Genomic DNA, 17,617 nt, shown 5'->3' with positions numbered 1-17,617 from the left:
TTGACCAGTCCGAGCATGCCCACTCTAGCTGGAGGCCACCCCGAGCGACGCGATCGGCCTCGCCCTGACCTTGACCTTCCCTATGTAATAGACCCCGATTGGTGTGCACCAGCCCCATGTCGAGCCCACCTTTATGGCGATCGAGGACCAACCAATCTCCATTATCATTGCCTCGTCCACAGCGCAAGCACGGCCACCCGCCGACTCTACCTCCCGGCCACCCGCACCCCCCCCCCCCCCACACACACACTTGCCACCACTACACTATCCCACACACCCTACACACACTCTCTCTCTCTCTCTCCTCCACCACACCACAGCATAGCACAAACCCCCCACACACACACACACCACCACCACCACCACCTTATACATTGCCTATGGAGCAGGTCATTCCCAGCTCGGACGAGTTCCTCCCTGTCCTCTTCATGGCCAAGAAGCAGAACCCATCGTTTGGAAGGAAACGGTAGGTAGACACGGTGTGCAGGGAGGGGAGGGGAGGAAGGGAGGGAGGGAGGGGGGGGGAGGTGGTGCTTGGTGAAGGGGGGGGGGGGAGGGTGGAGGGGGAGGAGGAGGGTGATCGCGATGGCGGGACAGCACAGCAGAGAGGGCTAAGGGAGGCGGGAGGGGGGGACTATCTGGCAATGCGACCAAACTCCCATGTCACGTACATACACACGCGAACAACATGCACATATATACTTACAAAACTTGGGATGATGACTATGACATCGCGATGGCTACTGGTGGCACCATCTTGGTACCCTGGATTCGGATATCCTCTTCCTCCCGGCTGGCTGGGCCTCTCTCTCTCTTTCCTCATCGTCGCTGCTCTCGGACATAGGCTCGCCAAGTTTCTTCAGCTGACGTACCCGCACTGGAAGGTGACGGAGAAGCGGGTTGGACGGCTGCTGAAAAAGTACAACCTCACCATCACATCGGGGCAAAAGAAACCGGTGCCGCGGCCGGGGCTGATGTCGCGACAAGGCCTGTGCATCTTGCGGGAGCGGGACGAGTTTGGCCGGTGCATTGAGGCCTCTCAGTTCTTCAAGACCCTGCCGACGGTGGCAGCATTGGCGGATGATCTGGCATGGATGGTGACTCATCCGAACGAGTCGCATTGGCTTCCCATTCTGGTGCGGCACTCGGACGAGCTGTTTGACTCGACCGACGGCCTCAAGGCGCTCCGTGCTGCGCGCGAGCACTTCCAGGCCTCCAACCCGCACCTCGCGCAGCAGTGCTACCACGCACAGCTGCTTCTGGCGGCCACCGCCCGCGATGGTGTGTACCACCATTCCAACAAGCCGTCGGCCCACGATGACCTGATGGCCAAGATGCGCACGCAGCACGGCGGATCGTCATCGCGCGACGAGTCGACTGCGGCTGTTGAGGTCCGCAAGAACCACGCCAAGCGCCGCGAGCTCAAGAAGAAGATGGCCGAGACCAAGGCCGATCTCAACGCCAACAACGCCGTCGTCGGCGTTGGCAAGGCATCCAAGCAGGACGGCGACGGCGACGCCACCCCTGCCGTCCCCACTGACGCGCCCAAAGCCTCGGCTGGATCCGTCCATGCCCGTGACTCGTTTGCCGATCCGGAGCTTGATCTCCCGGTCGACTAAGCGTGTAAAGGTGTAAAGCCCCAAGCCGCCGACCGACTCTCCACCCCGCCCAACACCACCCACCCGGCCCCGGCCGTCAGCCACCACACGCCACCCGCCACCCGCCAGTCACCAGCCACCAGCCACTTAGCCGCCACATTCCCAGCCTCCGCCACTCGACTCGAGACACAACATGCTTCGCGCTGTGACGGGAGGAGTGCGAGCCGCTGCTGGGCTTGCCACTGCTGCTGTGCCTACCGCTGCTGTGCGCCAGGTACGAAGCCATATCATGCCCCCCCCCCCACACACACACACACCCCTGCTCTCCATCCCTATGCCCTTGCGGTACTGAACCACGCCTCGTCGCGTTTGATTTTTTGCTCCTCAGCCAGAGACTCTCCCCCGCTCCGCAAGTGGAGGGGTACGGAGAAGGATTGTGAGGTCTTGAGATGACAGGACTACGACATGGAGGTGCTTGTGTGTATAGACAAGGTACTCACAATGTGTTACATGCTTCGTGTTGGATGGTTGGGTCGCTATGGTGCGGGGTGGAATGGCGGTGCGGACGCGGGGACGACGGACCGGCTGGTGATCGACTCGGACGGCATACGCTTGCTGCGGCGGACGCTTGCTGCGGCGGACGCTTGCTTGGATGCGGGGTGGACATGGCTGGGTCTGGGGATGATGGGCGGGATGGAAAGCAGCAGAGCACACAGGTTGACAAGTCTGATGGGTGGGATGGCCTTTCTACTGATCCGTCTAACGACGAGCTGCTCAACTACAACGCCAAGTCTCTGTTCCTGACTGAGCTTGCGCGCGGAATGGCGCTGACGCTGGAGTACTTCTTTGCGCCCAAGGTCACGCTCAACTATCCGTTTGAGAAGGGGCCCATCTCGCCGCGGTTCCGTGGTGAGCACGCGCTGCGTCGCTACCCGACGGGCGAGGAGCGGTGCATCGGGTGCTCGCTCTGCTCGTCGGCCTGCCCGGCATCGGCGCTGACCATTGAGGCTGCGCCGCGGAGCAACGACGGGACCCGGCGGACGATCCGGTATGATCTCGACATGACCAAGTGCATCTACTGCGGCCTGTGCCAGGAGGCCTGCCCGGTCGACGCCATTGTCGAGGGTCCCAACTTTGAGTTTTCCACCGAGTCGCGCGAGGAGCTCCTGTACAACAAGGAGAAGCTCCTTGCCAACGGCGATAAGTGGGAGACCGAGATTGCCGAGGCTCTCGAGGCTGACTACCTGTACAGGTAGAGGCGAGAATAAAGATCTGCATCACACACACACGCGCACACACACACACACCAGACATCGTTACTACGCCTATCCCCACGCCTACGCTCAAACTCCATTCCTACCCCTACCCCCCCGTCCCCCACGCCATCACATCCCTCCCCTCCCCCCGCCCTCGCCAACCGCCGACCGCCAACCGGCGACTGGCCAGCCACCAGCAGCCGACGTCGACGACGACCACGACTCTACACAAGAGCGCAGACTCTGATGTCGACGTCTGGGCCTGTTGTGGGGGCCGAAGTGATGAAGAAGGGAGACCATGGACATGGACAAAGTGACGAAGATGGACACAATGAGTCTCTTGGCTCGCACTTTGGACACATGATGAAGGCCTTTGTGGGTGCCAACTACCTCTCCATCCCCTACGCGGTCAAGTGCGCCGGACTAGGCGTCGGCCTGGTTGGTCTGGGCATCATTGGAGCACTCACAGGCTACTGCTGCATGCTTCTTATCGAGTGCAAGCGAAAGCTCGAAGCTCGTCGTGCTGGAGGTGGTGCTGTGAGCTATGGCGACATTGCCGCCACCGTGTATGGCCCCACAGGGAGGCTGGTCGTCGACTCGGCCGTGGTCATCACTCAGCTCGGCTTTGCATCGGATACTTTATCTTTGTCTCGAGCAACGCCGCCATGGTCTTTGGCCACGAGTCACACGCCTGGTTCTTTCTCGTTGCCATGGTTCCAGGTGTGCTCCTCCTCTCGCTCATCCAGGACATGTCCAAGTTGGTACCCTTTTCGCTCGCCGCCGATGCTGTCCTCCTCTTTGGCTTTGTTGTCATCACAGCCCGCGCTTTGGACCAGATGGCCTTTGCCCCGCCACCTGATGGCGATGTGGTCCTTGCCAACTGGTCGTCGTTTGCGCTTTTCTTTGGCGTCGTCGTCTCGGGCTTTGAGGGCATCGCCCTCGTCGTGCCCATGGAGTCCAACATGGGTCTCGCCCCGGCGACCTTTACACGCCTTCTCACCCTTTGCATCGTCGTTGTCTCGCTCATCTTTATGCTTTTTGGCGTTCTCGGCTACCTTGCCTTTGGCTCGGCTGTCGAGGACGTGCTCACTCTCAACATAGAGCCGACGCCGCTGCTCAATGTCGTCACGCTCTGCATTTGCCTTGGCGTCGTCTTCACCTACCCGCTGCAGCTCTTTCCGGTCATCGACATTGTCGCCGAGGCCACCGGCTCGAACGCACCTGCACACCGCAAGGCCATCGCCACCGCACTTGTGGCCACAACCGCTCTCATCGCCTACATCCTACCGCGCTTTGGCCTCCTCCTCTCGCTCATTGGCAACGTCGGCTCGGCCACTCTCTCGTTCATCCTCCCCGCCCTCCTCCATCTTCACTTTTTCCGCAAGGAGCCAGCCTCCAACTTTGTCCCGCAAGGCTTCCGCTACGCCATCGTCGCCTTTGGCGTCACAGGCGGCGCCCTCGGCACCTTTGTCTCGCTCCACGCCATCTGCGTCGAGGTCTTTGGCTGGGGCGCCGGCCACTCGGCATCAGCTCACGTGTGAAGACGTGAGCATCACTCAATGAATGTGCCTTGTCGAACCATGACAAGTTGCTTCGATGTGTGTGTGAATCGGCGCTGCCGGTGCGGAGAGGAAGGCGCGCTCGATGCCGCTGCAACCTTGCTGCCACGTCGACGGCTAACAGCAGCACACACACACACACCCCAGGCAGGCATCAACATCAACTCAGACATATCAACCTTCCACAAAGGTATCCCCATCCTCCGATCCCCACATCGCACTCGCTCTGCTATTCCACAAGCCCTGCGTTCCCAAGTCCGATATTGGACATGTAGCCAACGGTTGTAAGAGGAGTCGGGCGAGGAGCAACCGAGTGGGTCAGTCCCCAGGTGACGAAGAGAGCGAGAGACCGAGAGACCGAGAGACCGAGAGAGAGAGTGTGTGTCAGTGAACGGAACGGCTTACTGTGACTAACTAACTGATTCTAATGACTGACTAAATGACTAACAGCTGATGCGTATCGTCACTACAGTTTCTTCGTCAGCTCAAAGTCGAAAAGCATCCATGCACGCAGGAGCATCATCTTCTCGGCGCGCAGAGCCGAGAGGCGGTTCCGCTTCCTCGTCATCATGTCTGTCGCCACCGAGTTGAGCCGTTCGACGCTGGCAGCGGAGGCCGATGGAAGAAGGATCCCCTGGCCCCACAAGCGGAACCTCGCACACAGCACCTGGATCCGCCGTACGTCAGCCTTGCGGTTCCAGTTCTTGCGAGACTCGAGACCGACGCACACGTCCTCAAACTTAGCCAACACGTCGCCTACGGACAAACTTGAAGAGGTAGAGATTAGCCGACTGTTGTACAACGTAGCCGTGAGAACCTTGCAGAACACTTCGACGAGCTTGTAGTTGCTGAACGAAGCCACAGACGCAGGCGTATCGTTCACCGTCATCTTTCGCACCTTGCAGCCGCGAACCTCATCAACGCTCTTCGCGCGCAGGCGCTTCCCCGCGTTCTTCTCGCGCTTGGCAATGTTACGAGCGCGCGCCTCGCGCTCCGCGGCCATCCGCGAGCGCGCCTGTGGCGATGAAGCCGGCTCAGCCATTACCACCTTGGATGGCCCACCGGCAGCAGACATACTCGGGGAAAAGTACGTGGGGTCCCGCGATTCTTGCGGCAGCGTGTTGCTCGCTCCGCTCGATGACGCCGCAGTATGCGACGGGAGCGTGGATAGAATGTCCAGGAGCTTGGGCTCAAGGACGTCTGCCAAGCGACGCCACATGTCATGGTGGACCTCAGCAGCGGTCGCCAGATGGCGCACACCAAGCGAGTTGTTGGCGTCGGCGACAACTCCCTGGACATACATAAGGTCGTCCTTGGTGACAGTCGTGTCAATAAGGAGAGCAAAGAGGCACGCATCCTCTTTGTACAAGTACGCAACCTGTTTGTACACTGCCTGGGTGGCGATGTCGCACAGCTGTTGGATCCTAGGGATATCCTCGTTGTTGATCTTGAGCTCTGCCAGATCGTCCACAATCCCCACCATCGTAAGGAGCGAAAGGGAGGACGACATATCGGACGTCTGAGACATGACGCACGAGTTGTTGATCGTGAGGAGTACCTCCACAGCGTCATGTACCTCGTCCCACTCGCTCGCGGTCAACTTAGCCGGGGCACCCGCGATCTCAGTCGAAACAAAATCCACGGCATCCTTCATCCTCGACGCCCGTTCCAGCATAGTCACCGTCGAGCCCCAGCGAGTACTCACGTCCGGCCGCAACGACGTGTATGTTACCAGGACGGGTGGAGACGGTTTGTCATCCACGGTTACTTGACCAAGCTGGACATCCATCTCATATGAGTTCAGCGCGGACTTGTATGCGTGCGTAGCCTCGATGTTCTTCTTGTTGATGAAGTGGCGCATCGTGCGCTTGGCCTTGGACGAGCGAGAGATGAAAGAGACAAGGCGGCGCAGCTTAGAAATTGCGTCAGTGCTTCCCACGAGCGGGGCAGAGGCAAAGTCATCGGATGCAACGGTATCACTCAGCGTCGGCCACTCTGACGACGACAACGATGCCACCTCCGAGAACCCATCCTCGTTTTCGACGTCCTCGTCGTCCGTGTCCTCGCCTACCCCGCCCATCTCGAGTACGGCCGTGTCACGGCTCGAGACCAAGTCTGTTTGCACCAAGGCAGGATCCAGCTCACTGTCAGCCTGTACCGCCTTGAGCACGTCACCGACGATGCGCTGAATGCGGTGGGAGAGACATGGATGCCACGGGAGTTCGAGGAAGCGCTTTGTCATCCGGGGCATGAGCGCCGTTGTGTCGCTAGACAAGGCGACTACCTGGACCCAGTCAATCCCGAACTCTGTCACACAGAGCTTCACCACCTTGGCGAGATTCTCGGCGTTGGCGGAGAGATATGTGGTGTCGTACTCGGCGCTGTCGTCAGACGTTGAGCGAACAGCGTTCATGAGATCGGCGGTGAGCGCCTTGAACCCGATGGGGATTGTCATGCGCACTCCCGAACTGTAGAACTGGGCACACACACCGAGAAAGGTATGGCGCGTCCCAGACGACGTCCACTCATCGACGATGAGGGAGATAGGCCCGTCCCCAATGTGCTCCTGCATCTTGGTGCGGTACTTGAGGAAAACGCGATCGAGTACACCCTCACGCAGGTGCTTCTCGCACGGTAGAATCTTGCGCACGCTCGTCGCACTCAAACCCACTGCGACAGCGAACATGTGGGCGAGGTACGGGTCTTCGATCGACGCAAACGAGCGGTGCTTGTACAGCACGCTCTTGAGCGCGTATTCCGCAACGCGCGGCTTTGCAGCCTTCAAGCGGTCTTCCGAGGGGAAGTACGCCTGCAGCTGCTGGCTGGACGTGGGGACATCAACGTCCAGCGCCGACAGCACCTCGCTGTGGGCGTTTCGGAAGTGGCTTTTGATATTTGAGGTCGACTTGAAACTGTTGAGGCTAATCTGCTTGCCGCAGAGCCTGCAGCAAGGAGCCTCTCTGTTCTGGTGCGTGACAAGCTGCCACAAGGCCGAAGAACGGGGCATGCTGCGTGTGAGAGGGGTGTCTCCGTCTTGATCACCATCTTAGTCATTGACGTTTGACTGACTAACTAATGACTAAATCTTTTGACTACGAATGACTATGACTATCGTCGTTCCGTACACTGGTGTGTGTGTGTGTGTGGCAACCACTTCACACAGCTAGACAGTGACACCATGCGGTTGAACAACAACATGGGCAAGGTGCTGCTTTTGGCCAACATGGCATGTTGGGCGGTGGTCCTGCTCCTGGTCTGGTCCTCACGGGAGGGGGAAAGAGTGGGGCAGGGAGGGCGACGTTGGCCTTTGCAGGGACAGCGACGGGAGACGATAGTCTTGGGAATGAGCATGGGCATGGGCATGGGCATGGGCATGACCATAGTGATGGTGATCATGGGGCAAAACATGATCATGGAGATGATGATACCCATGAGGTCGGTGCCCACGGACAGGGAACCATTGTCACCGTCGACCATCAGCATCAACACCTCAAGGAGTCGCAACAGGTGGGAGCGCTTGGAGCCAAGGGTATTCTCAAGCCCGGCGATCGGCCTGAGCTGACCAAGGAGGCGTTTGAGCGGGTGGCGGTGAACAACCAGATCATTGTCACCTTTGCCAACTACCAGCATCGGCTGTTCATCGTCTCGTACGTCCGCAACATGGCCAGGCTGCACATCACCAACTACGTCATCGGCGCCTTTGACGACAAGCTGATGGAGTACCTCATTGAGCGTGGCATCTACGTTGTTCGCGTCCGAACCGACGAAAAGGTGGCCGAGGAGGGCCTCGGCTGGGGCTCGACCGAGTTTGTCCGGCTCATGCGGGCAAAGTACGTGACGATTGGCAAGATCATCAAGTGGGGCTTTGAGCTCCTGGTCACCGACGACGACCTCGCGTACCTCCGCAACCCGCTGCCGTATCTGTACTACCACTCGCGGCAGGCCGACGTGCTCATCTCGACCGACAACCTCGACACGACGACGTTTGACGGCGGCCTCGAACTGCCGCAGCCGGGTAAGCCCGAGTTTAACTGTGGCTTTGTCTACGTCCGTCCGACTGAGCGTGCTTTTGCTTTCTTTGACGAGCTTGTGGTCCGCCTCAAGGCCGACGAGAACCTTCGCGACCAGCCGGCCATCAACATCCTCATGGCCGAGGGCTACGAGGGCATGAAGCTTGTTCCGGGCACGCGCATCTTCCACGCCTGGCACAGCAAGCTCCGAGTCGGCACCCTACCCACGCTCCTCTTCTGCAACGGGCACACGTACTTTGTGCAGAAGATGCCACAGCGGCTGGGTGTGACGCCGTTTATGGCGCACGTCACTCACGTCTTTGGCGGCGACTTTGGCAAGCGGCACCGCCTGCGCGAGACCATGCTTTTCTCGGACGACGTCGCGTACTACGCCGACGGCAAGTTCCTTACCTTTGACTTTGACCTTCCTGCCAAGTGGCTCCGCGATGGGTCCGATACTCCGCGCGAAGCCATCCCGACGGACCAGATGGAGCTCGGCAAGTGGCAGGTCAAGCAGTTCCTCGACGCTGCCATGATTGCGCGGCTCACCGACCGCATCCTCGTCGTTCCGCAGCTCTGGTGCGGGTGCGACAAGTTCTGGTACTTTATGACAAAGTGCCGAGTCTCGAACTCCGAGGGCTTCCAGCTCCCGTTTGTGTGCCCACTCGACCACGTCCTCAATCCGCAGCACTTTGACGAACTCGGCATCGTTGACTTTCGTGAGTCGTCGTTCCTCATCGACCCGCGGGTCCCGGGCTCAGTCACCAACTCGCGGTTCCACTTTTACTTTTGCGGCGGCAACGACGGCCCGTCATGCGAGGAGGCCACCGCCATCTCCAACCCGGAGACGCCCGAGGAGTGGCTCGAGGAGGCCCATCTCGACACCTGGTGGGCTGAGAAGCTCAACTCGCCCGACTACGCAGACTACCGCATCATCCACATCTCGCCCATGTCGCGCGCCGTCTCGGGCATGGCCGACGAGAAGTACTTTAATGAGAAGTGGAAGGACATTGCCCGCCGCGTCGCCTCCGTCTGGTGCTGCCACAAGGACGGGCCGGTCAAGTACTATCCCACCCAGTACGAGTAGCCATACCCGCCGCTAAACTATAAGACCAAGCGATGCAAAAGTGTGCATGCCCATGTGCAAACCAACGGCAGCCTGGTCCAGTCATTAGATCCGGTTTGTCCGCCGAGACTTCTTGGACGCACGGCCGCCGGCGCCACGACGCGACGACGAGCCGCGACGCGAGGACGAGCCGCGACTCCTGCTGCTCCGGCCCTTGCTGCTCTTGCTTCGGCTCACCGGGCGGCTCTTGCTCCGGCTTCCGCGGCGCGACGACGACTTGAGGACCGGCGCCTGGCCGGCCTTGCGCGACGAAGACTTGACGTGCTTGCTGGCAGCCTTCTTGGCCTTGCGCATCTTGGCCTGCTGGATGCGGAGATAGATGTTGTAGCACTTGATGAACCGCTCGGCGTACTTCTTGCGGCGGAAGAAGTAGTAGATAAAGGCGAGCTTGGGAAAGTCGAGGACAAGCCCGGCAAGAAAGGCGACGAGGAACGAGGCCGTGACCGTTCCAAACAGCTCGCCGTCCTGCAGCGTCGAGATGAGGATGTAGGCGACAATGGCGGCGGCGGCAAGAATGGCTAGAATGAGAATGGTACCGAGCGACTTTTTCGCGCACGCGCAGCAGCCCTTGGACCGATATGTGCACCGCATCAGCGACTTGAGCAGGAACGAGGCCGGGAAGACAATGGCAATGGTGAGCACAACCCGGAGCACAACCTCCTGCATGTCAAGCTCGGTCGGGAGCGTGGCAGACACACCACCAACAGACACATCCGTGCCCTTGTCGGTGCACTCGGGCACGGCCTCGGGCTTGAGGCACAGCAGATCTTGCTGCCGCGCCACAGGTGTGTTGCGGCACCGGAGCCGCGTGTCCACCACAAACTGTCCGCGCCGCGCCGAGTTGCAGTACGGGAAGCAAGGCGAGGTACTGCCCGGGCGCGAGCAGTTGCGGTACGCCACAGAGTCGGCATACGGAAACTCGTAGTTGACCGTATTGCTATCATGCCCGACCCGGAACTGAGACGTCGCGCACCCGGCGCACTCGGTGTTGCAGTAGTGCAACAGCGTGCAGTCGACAGAGACATCGGCAGGCTGCGACGAGGCAAAAACAATTCCTGCCACGATAAAGTTGAGCAGAAAGACATCAATGAACAGCACAATCCGCCGCTTGCGATTCATGTAGTGTCCATCGTAGTACTTGATGATCCGTCCCGACCAAATGATCGAGAGAACAAGGCTGCACTCACACACAAAAGCACACCAATCCGCAGACACCATCATCATGAGTCCTAACCCCACCCTCCACACACATCCACACACATCCACACACCACACCAGCGCCCCACTTCCACCCTTCAGATCAACGTACTGTTCATGCCTGTAGTAGAAGCAGCGGCATCAGCCCCCCCCCCCCCCCCCCCCCCCGATGATCACACAGTCGTCCCGCCACGCCGCCACGCCCACGCCACGCACGCAGTCGCAGTCACGCCATTGCACAAGCATCACACACACGCACACACACATACACACACACCATGATCACACAGCCGCCCAGCCGCCCAGCCGCCCAGCCGCCCAGTCGCCCAGTCGCCCAGCCATTTCGTGCGCGGACCAGAGTTGATGCGATGAGTCTAGTAACAACAAACGAACGAACCGAACGAACAACTTTGCGCCATTCATGGGCTTCATCGGCTTCCGCAAAGGGCCTTCAAGGCCTGGTTTGGAATGTAGGAAGAGGTTGTGGAGATGAAAGTTAAGGAGAATGGGGTAGGATGTGTGTTGTATGTGCTTGCTGACTGTGGTCATCATGGAGGGTGGAAATAGGGAAATACGGAGGTGTAAAGATGCTCGGAGCGCAGAGCGTGGGGGGGGGAGGCGGGCGAGGCACCAAAGGGCAAGGGCGTGGGCGGGAAGAGGGGGCAAGGGATAGGCAAGGGTGGGCAGATGTAACATACCGCCAGTAGCGGAAGAGAGTAGCCATCTTGGGTGGCTCATTCTCCTTCTGGTCACCACCCCAGCCACACACTAGAATGGCCAGGATGAGGACAATCAGCATGGCCACCATCACGCCCCATAGCGCAACGAGCACCACCACGAGCATCAATGAATGGTGACTCGCGAGAAGTGTTGTCTGGCATCTCACACCACGCCCCACCACACACACACACCAGGCTCCTCGCCAAGGCTTGGTCTGAGCAGGACTCTTATCTTACTCCCACATCTCCGTACTTGCTTCCATCGCATCCAGTCCTTTACTCCATGACGATGCTGTCGCTTGGCCGTCGTGCGATCATCTCAATCGCGGAGAGCGGCGACGACGGCGAGACGGAGAACATCGATGAGCTGCTTGATGAGAAGCCGGGCCTGATCAGGGCCAAGGATCCGTTGGAGTGAGGCCTGCGGCGCCAGGCCGGGCACGGCGGCGAGAGCGGTGTCGGTAAAGGTGTGCAGCACAGTGCGGGTCGATCGCAGCGAGCGCGCGGCCTCTGGCAAGTTGCCGATGATTGCATCCAATAAGTCCGCGGTGGCGGCAGCACGAGCTTGAGCAAGAAGCTCAGCATTGGCGGTGGTGAGTAAATGTACGTCGGCGTAGGTTTTGGCATCGGCCCGGCTCGCCCGGAGTGAGCGGACATAGTCGGTGGGATCCGGGAGAGGCAACAGCGACGCGGCGGCGGCGGGACCGGCAGCGCCAGCGGCGACAAGCGCAGTCACCAGGGCAGGCACGCTATCGATGTGCTGGTTGTCAAGGACAACTAGACGCAGCGGTCGGGGCTTGTCTTGCCACAGATGCCAGCGCAACGCGTTGCGGCCGGGATTGGTCTGAGTTGTCATCCGCTTGTTGATGGTGAGGAGCGGGAGGTTTAGCGAGTGTGCAGTCTCGACGATGCGGGCATCGTTGGCGCAAAACGCGCCGTTGGTGTAGAGGATCCGCTGCTGTCGCTGGGTCCACTCGTGGCTGTGTGCAGCGCGAACGGCGTCGGCGCGTGCGTGCAGCCCATCGAGCGAGACTGATGGAACCACTTGAATAACTGTCGCGCCATGGCTCTGCATCAGCTGGGTCCCGGCCACATTGTCCAACTCCTCGTCAGCACTCGGCAGCGGGAGGCCATCCGGCGGCGGATGAGCCACCATGAGACGAGCGAGTTCATCAGCATCCTGGACAAACGGATCCGGATTGCCTTCCCAGTTCTGAACCTCCTCCACCACAAGATCACAGACGACAACCCTGCAAATGACATCAGGGCAAGCAAGCAGAGCTGCCATCATCAGTCGAGGCACCATTCCGCACGACGTCCTCCCAGCATCGTCCACCGTCCGATGATTGGTCTCCTTGGATGCAAACATGCCCGAGTCCACCGCAAACGACAGCACACGCCGCGAGGCCGCGCCTACCTCGCACGAGCCCATCGTCTGCCGTCGCACAATGCGAGTCACAGAGTTGTGTGTCGCCGTCGAGACGTGGCAATGCTCCTTCCCTTGCCTGTGGCCGAGGGTCTGGCGTGACCTCGCTCAACCGACTCGATGGAAGCCGTATGGAAGCCAGAGGCGATGGAAGCTGGAAGCGATGCTAGCACTGGTTGGCGGGGTGATGTGGTCTCTACCAAGTACGCTGCCGCAAGCAATGGCGATGCGGTCCTCTGGCACGGCTCAACGATGGCCATCGAAGTGTCGCTCGCACCTGTTGTGGCCCAGCCCACTAACGCACGCACACTCGGCAGCTTTGACTCATCCATTGCGCTGGGAGACCATACCAGGTACGCTACTACAAACAGCAGCGATGCGATTGCTGGCCTCTGTCACGGCTCAACGATGTCCACCATCAGAGCCAGGATGGCCATCCGACGAGTTGGCCGTCGCTGCGCGTGTGCCTGGCCGCACCTGACGCCGCCAGCCAGACAAGGCGCCGCAGGTGGAGCCGAGTAGGGGATGAAGGAGGCCAAGTATACGGATGACGAAAGCAGGGTCATGCGGTGGGCTATTCTCTGTTCGGGCTTACTCACGCTTGCGGGCGCGACGACTACGGTGGCGACGTTTGTCAGCGTGCGACGGCTGCGGCAATTCGGTAGGCCTCTAGTGGTCCTCGTCTGGCTCGCCGTCTGTGATGTGCTTCGCGGAGTGACGGCTGTGGGTGCGGCGCTTGTTCCACCACGATCAGGCCCGCTCTGCTCGGTCCAGGGCTTTTTCATCCAGTTTTCAAACTTGGCGGCCATGGGCTGGACCCTGGCCGTCTCCCACAATCTCTACGCCGTCCTCGCCCACGTTGATCTCGACTACTCTCGATACTTTGTGCTCTACCACTTGATCATCTGGCCGTTTGCTCTGATCATGTCGCTAGCGCCTGTGGCACACTACGGTCCGGCTGGTGTCTGGTGCTGGATCGAGGCCAGCGCTCCCGGCTTCCGCCTTGCCTTCTACCTCTGCCTCATGCTCTCGTTTCCGCTGCTAGTCCTTGTCCTTGTCCGCGGCACGCTTGTTGTCACCGGCAACCGGCGTCGCGCCACTGATGCTGCACCGAGTCTGTTTGCGATGCGCCTCCGCAAGCTCTACCTCCGCATCTCGGTCCTCATTGCTCTGTTCTTTGTGTGCTGGACGGCGGCGATGGTGAACAGGCTGCTTGAGCTGACTGGCCACACGTCCTTTGCGGCTGCGCTGGCGCAGGCCATCACAGACCCGCTACAGGGCTTCTTTGATGCGTGTGTCTTCTTCGCTATCCCTATCGTCCGCAATGAGATGGTGTGCTGCGGCAAAGCCACAGCTCCACCGCTCACCGAGCACAAGGCTCTGCTTGTCGGCGACAACCAGACAGCCCGCTCGCGGTCGGTCCTTGCGCGACGGCTGCTGTTCGGCTCGTCGCCCTCGCCCAACCTTCAGACGCTTGGCCCGCCATCAGCGGGACCCACGCCGATTCGGACCCTCAACGGTGCCAACGTGGTGGTTACTGTGCCGTAAAGCTAGAAGGTGTTCCCAGGTGTAGCGATGAGCTCGTCCATCGGCCGGAGATGCATGCGAAAGCCAGACCGAGAACCAGCAATCCCTGCCGGGCCGCTGAGACTTGTAGCGCCGCCGCCCCACTGGCCACCGTACTCACAAGCTTCAGCTTCTGCCAGCGGAGCCGTGGGCAAAGTGTGGTGGAACGGGACCGGCGCCGACGGCGCGTCCTCCAGACGTGTGGTACGGACGTCCTCGGGCGCCGACGGCGCCGTCGACCGCACAGTGCGGCTCGGAGTGGCGTTCGACGGCGAGTTGAGCGCAGCAAAGACAGCAGCCGATGACGACGGTCCTTCGAGACGGACTGGCCCGAGGTCCGATCCTGCCGCCCCGTCAATGGTAAGCTGTGGAATACTATCCGGCGTCTTGGCGTACTGCGGCGGCTGGCGCGCAGGGCGAGGGTTCAGCGCTGACTTGACAGGGGTCCTCTTGGACGACGCCGGTCGCGACTGGACACGGATTGACTGAGCCGCAGGGCCCCGCGCCCGGTCCTGTGCGTCCTGCCGCATGCTTCCGCCGAGACGGAGCGGGGTCCGACGCGGCCGCGGCTGCCGCGGCTGCCTCTTCGGCTGCTGCTTCGGCTCAGTGACGGAAGTTGTATCAGGAGCCGGAACAGAGGGAGACGCCTCAAGCTTGGCCGACCTTGCATCGAGAGTGGGCGGATCGGGCCGGCTCGGAAACGCGGCCTGGCGTACTGACCGCGCCGCAGGGGTCGGTGCCGGGTCCGGTAGCGCATGAGCCTGGATGATGGCTTTGCGGGCCTGCAGCTGCTTCATCAACCGGGTGACCTCACGTTCCGAGTCGTTCCACTGCTCGCGCAGGACAGCGTTTGAGCGCGGAGCTGTTCAACGAGCTCGTCGCGTGCCGCAACAACCGACTCGAGGCTTTGGACGCGCGCCACGGCGTGCGCGACCTCATCCCTGCCGCGAGCAATCTCGTTTTTGGCCAGCGTCAACTCGTCCTCCAGCATCAACGCTCGCTCGGTCTGGGCGGCGCCTTTTTCGGCCTGGACCGCCAGCTGGTGGCGCTGGACACGGATTTGGTCGCCGCGATCGAGGTTTTTCTCCCGCTCCTCGCCGTCTGCCAGCCATGGGCCCCGCTCGCCGGGGTGCTTTTCTAACTCTGCAGCCAGGCTCGCGTTCTGGGCCTCGAGCGCAGCGATAGTGGTGGAGAGAGCAGCTATGGTGTCGTCACGGCCGGCGAGCTGTGCGTTGGCGCGAGCGAGCGCAGCGTTCGACGCATCCAGAGCAGCACGGAAGCGGTCGAGCTTGAGCTGGGCCTGCTGCGCCTCCAGCACTTCTGTGTGCAGACCGTAGCGCTCAGCCTCGATGCGGGCGAGCTCGTTGTGCAGGCGAGTGCGGCAGTAGTCGAGGCAGGCACGGAGGCGGGCGTCGACAGCCGCGGACGACGCTGGGTCCAGACCAGTTGCCATGGGCACGACCTCGGCTAGGAACGCACCCGGCGGGTCAGGGTCTGTGGGAGGGTGGTCTGGGTGGGGTAGCTGGGTGGCCATGGTGGGGAGGAGAGTTGGGTGTGAGAGTGTGGGAGGACGACGAGGCTGGCTAGCATGTGCTGTCCAGCAGTCTGGCAGGGGGAGGGGCCGTGGCGGGAGATCGATGGAGACATGGTCATTTAGCAGGCGCGTAAAATCGCAACGGAGGAGCACCAGCATCTGTCCACAGATGCAAGGACCGCTACGAGGTGAAGCATGGGGCGATAGCTGCTCGGGAGAAAGCCGAGGAGCTCGAGGCGGAGGGGCATCACGATTACTACAGAGGCGGGAGCAAGAAGGGCAAGCAGAGGGTGAGTAGCGGGGGAGAACGGCGGGGGGTTCGAGTCAGGAGTCAGGTAAGGGAGTACGCAAGGGGGGGATCACGGGAGGACGTACCTTCTTCTTCTTCTTGGCGAAGAGCGACGAGTGGATGTACGGAATGACACCACCGCCGGCAATGGTGGCCTTGATGAGCACGTCGAGCTCCTCGTCACCACGGATGGCGAGCTGGAGGTGACGCGGAGTCACACGCTTGACCTTGAGATCCTTGGCGGCGTTACCGGCAAGCTCGAGCACCTCGGCGGTGAGGTACTCCAGCACGGCAGCCATGTACACGGCAGCAGTCGCACCGACACGGCCGGTCGAAGTCGTCCGCTTCTTGAGGAACGTGTGGATACTAGAGTCACAGAAAGATGGGGGAAACGTCCGTGAGTGGTAGCGGTCGAGGGGAGAGTCGGGGGAGAGTCGGGGGGGGGGGGGCGAGAGTGCTGGGGGAGGAAGGGAGGCAAGGTGGTTGAACGTACCGACCCACAGGGAACTGTAGAGTGTAGGAGACAAGGAGGCGTTGGAGTAGGTGGCAGCAAGGTGAGTAGCAAGGGTAGAGGGAGGGGAGGGTAGAGGGGGGTGGGGGGTGGGGTTGTAGTTGGAGAGGCAGCAACACGGCAAGTGCGGGTGGGCATGGCCATGCGGGCGCAGTGGCAAAGATAGGACCAAAAGCGACAAAGCACCTGCGGTAGCACACTGCCCGAACACCACATCCTCCTTGGGCCCTACCCAGGACATGCACAGAACACACACGGCTGGAGCATGGGGGCGAGCGGGCGGCAGTGGACGGGCGGGGGCGGCGGTGCAAGGAACACCGAATTGGCGGTTGGCGGCAGGGCACAAAAACGCGCGAAGCGGGCGAAAAGGGCGCCAAAAAATCATTTGCGCTTCAGCGCAAGGCCCCCTTGGGGCCGACAAAACGTACCTGAAGGCCGGCGCGCACCGAACGCGAGACGGGCATCTTGCTCTTCTTGGTCTTTCCCTTGCCAGCCCTGTGGAGAGTTTGGGGAGTGTGAGTACCGCAATCTGGGTGGGGGTTGGGGGGGGGTTGGGGGGGGCGGCTGACGCGGCCAGTAGAATCCAAAGCAATTTGGCGCGAACGTTCGCGCCAAAGGCGGGCTCGCGCCCACGGACAGCTCTGCTGCCGCAAACTTGCTGCACACCCCTACAATGTGCGGGGCACCCATGGGTAGCGACGGCGAGGCTTGCGCAGTCGGGGGGCACGCTTGTGGAACCTACATGATGGAATGAAGTCGAGTCTAGCGCAGCCAAAAATTTGGGTTGAACCGTCGAGTCGCCGCCGGCCCGTCGAGTCGTCGAGTC

At 61.0% G+C, this 17,617-nt stretch overlaps 10 protein-coding genes across 10 annotated transcripts; 5 read left to right on the top strand and 5 right to left on the bottom strand.

The window, feature by feature from the left end:
* The first annotated feature begins 255 nt into the window (after positions 1-255).
* Positions 256-1,651, top strand: AMSG_01098 (MRP-1 protein). Its single transcript, XM_013906816.1, has 2 exons — positions 256-466; positions 845-1,651. Exons 1-2 carry the CDS (start codon positions 381-383, stop codon positions 1,617-1,619), a joined length of 861 nt encoding a protein of 286 aa, XP_013762270.1. The 5' UTR covers positions 256-380; the 3' UTR covers positions 1,620-1,651.
* A 123-nt stretch (positions 1,652-1,774) lies between these two features.
* AMSG_01097 (NADH dehydrogenase iron-sulfur protein 8) lies at positions 1,775-2,886 on the top strand. The gene is made up of 2 exons (XM_013906815.1): positions 1,775-1,872; positions 2,303-2,886. The coding sequence occupies exons 1-2, from the start codon at positions 1,792-1,794 to the stop codon at positions 2,852-2,854; spliced, it is 633 nt and encodes a 210-aa protein (XP_013762269.1). The 5' UTR covers positions 1,775-1,791; the 3' UTR covers positions 2,855-2,886.
* Positions 2,887-3,085: 199 nt separating this feature from the next.
* AMSG_01096 (aromatic and neutral amino acid transporter) lies at positions 3,086-4,438 on the top strand. The gene has a single exon (XM_013906814.1). It carries the CDS (start codon positions 3,520-3,522, stop codon positions 4,393-4,395), a length of 876 nt encoding a protein of 291 aa, XP_013762268.1. The 5' UTR covers positions 3,086-3,519; the 3' UTR covers positions 4,396-4,438.
* A 441-nt stretch (positions 4,439-4,879) lies between these two features.
* AMSG_11637 (uncharacterized protein) lies at positions 4,880-7,467 on the bottom strand (the record flags this gene model as incomplete). Its single annotated transcript, XM_013906879.1, has 3 exons — positions 4,880-5,169; positions 5,206-7,222; positions 7,456-7,467. The coding sequence occupies 3 exons, from the start codon at positions 7,465-7,467 to the stop codon at positions 4,880-4,882; spliced, it is 2,319 nt and encodes a 772-aa protein (XP_013762333.1).
* Positions 7,468-7,574: 107 nt separating this feature from the next.
* On the top strand, positions 7,575-9,541 carry AMSG_01095 (glycosyltransferase family 77 protein). Its single transcript, XM_013906813.1, has one exon. It carries the CDS (start codon positions 7,642-7,644, stop codon positions 9,508-9,510), a length of 1,869 nt encoding a protein of 622 aa, XP_013762267.1. The 5' UTR covers positions 7,575-7,641; the 3' UTR covers positions 9,511-9,541.
* Positions 9,399-10,903, bottom strand: AMSG_01094 (uncharacterized protein). The gene is made up of 2 exons (XM_013906812.1): positions 10,859-10,903; positions 9,399-10,726 (listed from the first exon to the last, which is right to left on the bottom strand). The coding sequence occupies exon 2, from the start codon at positions 10,666-10,668 to the stop codon at positions 9,595-9,597; it is 1,074 nt and encodes a 357-aa protein (XP_013762266.1). The 5' UTR covers positions 10,669-10,726; positions 10,859-10,903; the 3' UTR covers positions 9,399-9,594.
* Positions 10,904-11,731: 828 nt separating this feature from the next.
* AMSG_01093 (uncharacterized protein) lies at positions 11,732-12,925 on the bottom strand. Its single transcript, XM_013906811.1, has one exon. It carries the CDS (start codon positions 12,895-12,897, stop codon positions 11,785-11,787), a length of 1,113 nt encoding a protein of 370 aa, XP_013762265.1. The 5' UTR covers positions 12,898-12,925; the 3' UTR covers positions 11,732-11,784.
* Positions 12,926-13,416: 491 nt separating this feature from the next.
* Positions 13,417-14,458, top strand: AMSG_01092 (uncharacterized protein; the record flags this gene model as incomplete). Its single annotated transcript, XM_013906810.1, has 1 exon — positions 13,417-14,458. One exon carries the CDS (start codon positions 13,417-13,419, stop codon positions 14,437-14,439), a length of 1,023 nt encoding a protein of 340 aa, XP_013762264.1. The 3' UTR covers positions 14,440-14,458.
* AMSG_11636 (uncharacterized protein) lies at positions 14,348-15,029 on the bottom strand. The gene has a single exon (XM_013906878.1). It carries the CDS (start codon positions 14,985-14,987, stop codon positions 14,442-14,444), a length of 546 nt encoding a protein of 181 aa, XP_013762332.1. The 5' UTR covers positions 14,988-15,029; the 3' UTR covers positions 14,348-14,441.
* A 1,062-nt stretch (positions 15,030-16,091) lies between these two features.
* On the bottom strand, positions 16,092-17,555 carry AMSG_11635 (histone H2A.V). Its single transcript, XM_013906877.1, has 5 exons — positions 17,534-17,555; positions 17,220-17,286; positions 16,774-16,787; positions 16,367-16,646; positions 16,092-16,247 (listed from the first exon to the last, which is right to left on the bottom strand). Coding segments are annotated over exons 1-5 (366 nt in total). The 5' UTR covers positions 17,536-17,555; the 3' UTR covers positions 16,092-16,244.
* Between the last annotated feature and the right edge of the window lie 62 nt (positions 17,556-17,617).

Source organism: Thecamonas trahens (genome assembly GCF_000142905.1).
Source record: "Thecamonas trahens ATCC 50062 unplaced genomic scaffold supercont1.4, whole genome shotgun sequence".
In the NCBI taxonomy this organism is placed as follows: Eukaryota; order Apusomonadida; family Apusomonadidae; genus Thecamonas; species Thecamonas trahens.
This window is presented reverse-complemented; position numbering and strand designations above follow the sequence as displayed.

Coding starts and splice junctions, on each gene's coding strand:
- AMSG_01098 (XM_013906816.1), top strand. CDS start 381: ATGGAGCAGGTCATTCCCAGCTCGGACGAGTTCCTCCCTGTCCTCTTC. Junction 467..844: donor CCATCGTTTGGAAGGAAACG/GTAGGTAGACAC, acceptor TCTCGGACATAG/GCTCGCCAAGTTTCTTCAGC.
- AMSG_01097 (XM_013906815.1), top strand. CDS start 1,792: ATGCTTCGCGCTGTGACGGGAGGAGTGCGAGCCGCTGCTGGGCTTGCC. Junction 1,873..2,302: donor CTACCGCTGCTGTGCGCCAG/GTACGAAGCCAT, acceptor GATGGAAAGCAG/CAGAGCACACAGGTTGACAA.
- AMSG_01096 (XM_013906814.1), top strand. CDS start 3,520: ATGGTCTTTGGCCACGAGTCACACGCCTGGTTCTTTCTCGTTGCCATG.
- AMSG_01095 (XM_013906813.1), top strand. CDS start 7,642: ATGTTGGGCGGTGGTCCTGCTCCTGGTCTGGTCCTCACGGGAGGGGGA.
- AMSG_01094 (XM_013906812.1), bottom strand. CDS start 10,668: ATGAATCGCAAGCGGCGGATTGTGCTGTTCATTGATGTCTTTCTGCTC.
- AMSG_01093 (XM_013906811.1), bottom strand. CDS start 12,897: ATGGGCTCGTGCGAGGTAGGCGCGGCCTCGCGGCGTGTGCTGTCGTTT.
- AMSG_11636 (XM_013906878.1), bottom strand. CDS start 14,987: ATGCGGCAGGACGCACAGGACCGGGCGCGGGGCCCTGCGGCTCAGTCA.